Source organism: Gadus macrocephalus, chromosome 11 (assembly GCF_031168955.1).
Source record: "Gadus macrocephalus chromosome 11, ASM3116895v1".
NCBI lineage: Eukaryota > Metazoa > Chordata > Actinopteri > Gadiformes > Gadidae > Gadus > Gadus macrocephalus.
The window spans coordinates 7,551,538-7,555,989 of NC_082392.1; the positions used below are offsets into that span (position 1 = coordinate 7,551,538).

At 40.6% G+C, this 4,452-nt stretch overlaps 1 protein-coding gene across 2 annotated transcripts; it reads right to left on the minus strand.

Moving 5' to 3' along the window:
• Window positions 1-433: 433 nt before the first annotated feature.
• On the minus strand, window positions 434-3,814 carry mrpl51 (mitochondrial ribosomal protein L51). 2 transcript variants are annotated; one of them, XM_060064196.1, is made up of 4 exons: window positions 3,655-3,814; window positions 3,348-3,469; window positions 2,893-3,000; window positions 434-840 (listed from the first exon to the last, which is right to left on the minus strand). In XM_060064196.1, the coding sequence occupies exons 2-4, from the start codon at window positions 3,436-3,438 to the stop codon at window positions 644-646; spliced, it is 396 nt and encodes a 131-aa protein (XP_059920179.1). In that variant the 5' UTR covers window positions 3,439-3,469; window positions 3,655-3,814; the 3' UTR covers window positions 434-643. The 2 variants fall into 2 exon arrangements, with proteins under 2 accessions (XP_059920179.1, XP_059920180.1); XM_060064197.1 differs by having other exon boundaries at window positions 3,348-3,447; window positions 3,655-3,812.
• Between the last annotated feature and the right edge of the window lie 638 nt (window positions 3,815-4,452).

Below are 4,452 nucleotides of genomic sequence, written 5' to 3' on the forward strand. Positions count from 1 at the left end.
GGCGTGCAGCAGGCCCACACTGCGGTACAGTGGTTGCCCTTATAGATTTGTTGACTCGACTTTTTTCCTCCCTCTCCGCTTGTCCCGGGTTGTATTGTAGGTAGATTGTGTTGTATTATATACATCTGATAGTTTTTTTTTCCCGAAATGCCACTCTACGCTGTTAGGCTTTATACCATCGATGGCCAAATTGGAGAAAATACAAGAAGTGTGCTAAATGGTTCCAGGAGGCTCGTGCTCCCCCCACCCTCCTACCTCTCCCCACCCTGATACTACACGCAGGCCTACATCCCTCCGTTGGAGACGTCACTTGCGAGGACACATGACCAGGTTTCAGTAGATTGCTGTAGTTCCATACGCTGTAGTTTTTACAATGAAGTAAATAGAAGGGCCTGAGAATAATAATGTAGTATAATAAAAAAAGAATCCTTCATTTATGTCACATATTTTTATTGGTGTAAGAAATGGAATCAAACAACAGTGTTCTTCACATATATCAAAGTTTAATCACAAATCCGGTATGCCAAGTCACAAGTCATCACAACATAACGCTGAGATTCCAATAGTCCTGCATTGAGAAACACAATGAGGTTGTGTGACGTTCGTATGTCCTCCTGTCTCTGGTTCCTCCCCCCGCTCCTCCTTATCGGTACTTGCCGACGCGGTTGAAGTGGCGATACAAGTAGCGGATCCTCTTGTCGAGGTTGAGCCTGTCCTGAGTCATCATCCTCTCACCCACCAGTTTTCTCTTCCTGATTAGTCGCTGCAGCTCGTTGCCCTGGAAGGCCTTCAGCCAGCTCGGGCCCACCATCAGGTCCTTGGGGTGCGCTTTGAAGTCCCCTAGGAAGCCACAAAAACACAGCCATTCATAAGGGCCCGACACAAAGCGCTTATCGCCCCTGTATTTCATTTCACCCAAAATAAACCTTGATTTGCTGCATCTGAATTGTTGGGGTCCTGTTAAATGTGGCTTGTGTATTTTGATCATCTCTTGAGCCGATACAAATAAGAAAAAGCTCTTGAGTATAACATGTCCGAATCTGTGCTCACCTTTTATTGAAAAAAATGGGGGCAATATTTTATTCATTTATAAATAGAGATAATGGCTGTATGTAAATGATACCCATATTTATGTAATGATACACGATGATGAAGACATCATTGTGAATGTCTTCTTAATGAGTGGTGGGGAAAAGGTTAGCCACCGGGGAAATGGACCGCATGAAATGATGGACAAACCCCGATGCCCTGAGGAAACGGGGCAACTGTTACTTGGGAATATCTTGATTTTTTCATGTCATCAGCTTTGAATGTATTGCTGATGCTGATGCTGTAATGTCATGTTATCGAATTAATTGTAGGAACATTGTTGCATGCTTTTTGAGGAGGAATCTTCTCAATGTTGGTATGTTATGATATGTCCACGATGATAAAGTAGGGTAGAGTAGAGTATAATCAATATGCCATTGCTTTCATCATCCTTTCGCTTTATTATCATTCCCAGTGGGGCTGGCCCGGATACATATTATCATGCTTTGAATATTCGTAAGGTTTCTAAAGGAATATCCTAATAATCGTTGAAGAGAAAATAATGGGAAAAGAAATATGCATAGTGTGTATCTTTTACTGCCTGTAACGTAGCAGGTTAAGACCACTGATGCAAGATCTAGTTCTTATCGATGTATCACTTTTTTCCTTTTCATTTCTAAAGTGGTTCAATCGGTAAAACAAAGCAAAATAGAAAAACAACAAAATCACGTCGGTGGATTTCGGATCGACTGATCAGTCTGAGTCGGACTTGGTTACGGCAGAGCTTCAATGCAGCCTAAAGGTTCCCGAACCCACGGTAACCGAAGTATGAGAGTAGGCCTACTTAAGATGATCACAAAGCAAATAGGTGTTTTGAATATTGTGCACAGTGTTGAACATATTTCACAGCAGGATACTGCTGTTTACCCGGTGATAAATCACACAGGCGCTATAGTGGGGGACAGATTGCCATAAAATGAAAAAAACATTGCTACCTGTTCTATTCATGTTTACAAAATAACCAACATGTTATTATTAGTAGTCAGGGCTTTTTGGTGTATTTTGGACTCGTTCAAATAGCTGCTAACGTTTACTTAACACCCTTCTAATACCACTAACCGGGGGTTAATGGCTCGCGTATCCTCACTGGACGGCAGCTGTCAAAATGCTATGAATAACGTTTCAATATCCAAAACTAAGGAATGATAATCGGATTATCCCATATTTGGTCTTTCTGATGACTGCTACCATTGTGTCAAATGAAGCATGGATGTGAAGCATACTCTGACGTCCAGCTCCCTTACAATATCGTTATAGATATTTTATCCCTGGGATATTCTGAAAAATGTAACCTAGCCTTCTACCAGCAGTCCCTTAATATGCACAGACATTAAACATATATATACTTTCTGTACTTTAATTGTTTCATAAACAAACAAGCATTGGAATACTGAATTGAGATTAAAATACCTAGCGAACAAACTAATATCCGAATATTCGGGCTCAGCCCCAATACCCAGCATACTATCAGGTTGATTTAAGGAGCAAGACGCGTGTCGGATGCACTTTTCAATCTTAACTTTGTGCAGCGTTTTGATTTGCCACATATGAATACATATTAGCACATAGAAAACACATAAAATGTGGTCCAATTGTTGACTAGATTGAATCAGAGCATATATAATTAGTAATGCTCACTGTAGAGCGTGTTTTTACAAACAACACTGTGTCCCGTCTATCTCAACTTGAATAACATGCCATTAACCCGCCGTTACCAAATGGTATATATGTAATTATGTAAATGAACAAGACACAGAAGAAGCAGTCTTCTTTATTTGCTCACACTAGGTTGTGAAAACTTACCTAGGATGCCTATGTTGTCATAAACTCCAAACATGGATCTCTTCTCTGTCCATCTGTCCACCTTCTTCAGCTCTGGGATAGAATGCATCCTTACTCGATGGCCCATCCCTGGAGGGAAACACACACCAGATGTGAAAGGTTCTATTTGGTGTGCTCTACTGAATACGAAGGCTACTCTTATTTAAAATTGTGTGTTTAGCAGACAGTGATCCATATTAGCAGACCGACAATGAATGCAGATACATGTTAATAGGACCAGGTAGGGGTCTTGCTCAAAGATGCCTACAGGTAGCTCTGGGTTTCAGCCATTGACTTTGACCCTAGGGCCAAACACCATACGAGGGCTATGGAAATAACCAGTCGTGTACTGTAAACCGACATTTTAATTGAACATCAGGCACTAAACCATTATATAATGCATATGCAAACGTGTTGTATCAAGTCGCAGTTCTTACCAGTGGATATGCTCCTAGCTGCTCGAAGTAGAGATCCTGGGAGCTGACATAAGGGCACGCCGCATTTCAACAACCCTCCCAACATAGACATGGTGATGCCCTGTGAGAAGCAAAAATCAAATCTGTCGACGACAGATTTGATGTAAGTAGACGTCAGGAAATATATAGCTAGCTGAGCTGTTCTTGTATGCAACGTTGACACAGCCCTGTCATTAAGGATCATACAATGACCCCTAGTCGTGCGCTTACTGCCAACTTAGGCATCTTTATAATGAAAACATAAGTAAACAAGTAATGAAAAAATTACCAGTATAGGTATTTTCACAAACAGTGTATATGCGTAATCGTTTGTTGTGCAATGTAAATCATAACACGATAAATAAGAAAAAGGCAAAGTATTATTGAAAACACAACATGCTGGCTGCTCCCACTTCCATTTTACATCGTAGCCCAGAATGCATAGCGCTTACCGTAATACGCGCAGTGTATCGCACGCAAAAGAATAGCGGTGGAGTGGAATTGATTCAGTGTCGTTATGGCTTATTTTCACCGCAAGAGGAGCACGCAAGATTATCTTAAATCTTTCTGTCTCCTAGGAACTAAATAATAACATAAAATTAGTGACGTAAAAATAGTTGTAGTGTTGAACTACATTAAACGCTTATTATTGTATACGTTACTTTCCTTTACAGATTAAAGATTAAACAGATACAATTTAAAGTGTTACAATAATCAGCTGATAACCTCCTCATTCAAAGTTAAATATGAAAGACAGACAGAGAGACGGACAGACAGACAGAGAGACGGACAGACAGACAGAAACACACACACACACGTACACGCACACGAACACAGTCGGGCACAGAACTGAATAGAGCTCACCACCAAGCTGGCTTGTCCTGCTCTCTCCAGGTGTTTGGCGTGAGGAGGCGGAGGTGTTGGTAGAGGAGGGATCCCCGCTCTCTTTTTTTTTTACATGTAAAGATGTAATAATAATAATTTTGATATCGATAAAGCGTCCATATTGATCTCCATACTATCTTTATTATCAGAAAATAGATATTCATAAAAATAGATATATAATACGAAAGCATGTGACCTGAAG

Excerpts from the sequence above, each read along its gene's own strand:
- mrpl51 (XM_060064196.1), bottom strand. The coding sequence starts at position 3,438 with ATGTCTATGTTGGGAGGGTTGTTGAAATGCGGCGTGCCCTTATGTCAG. Across the intron at positions 3,001-3,347 it reads AGCTAGGAGCATATCCACTG|GGATGGGCCATCGAGTAAGG; the intron begins GTAAGAACTGCG and ends GTTTCCCTCCAG. Across the intron at positions 841-2,892 it reads TGACAACATAGGCATCCTAG|GGGACTTCAAAGCGCACCCC; the intron begins GTAAGTTTTCAC and ends GTGGCTTCCTAG.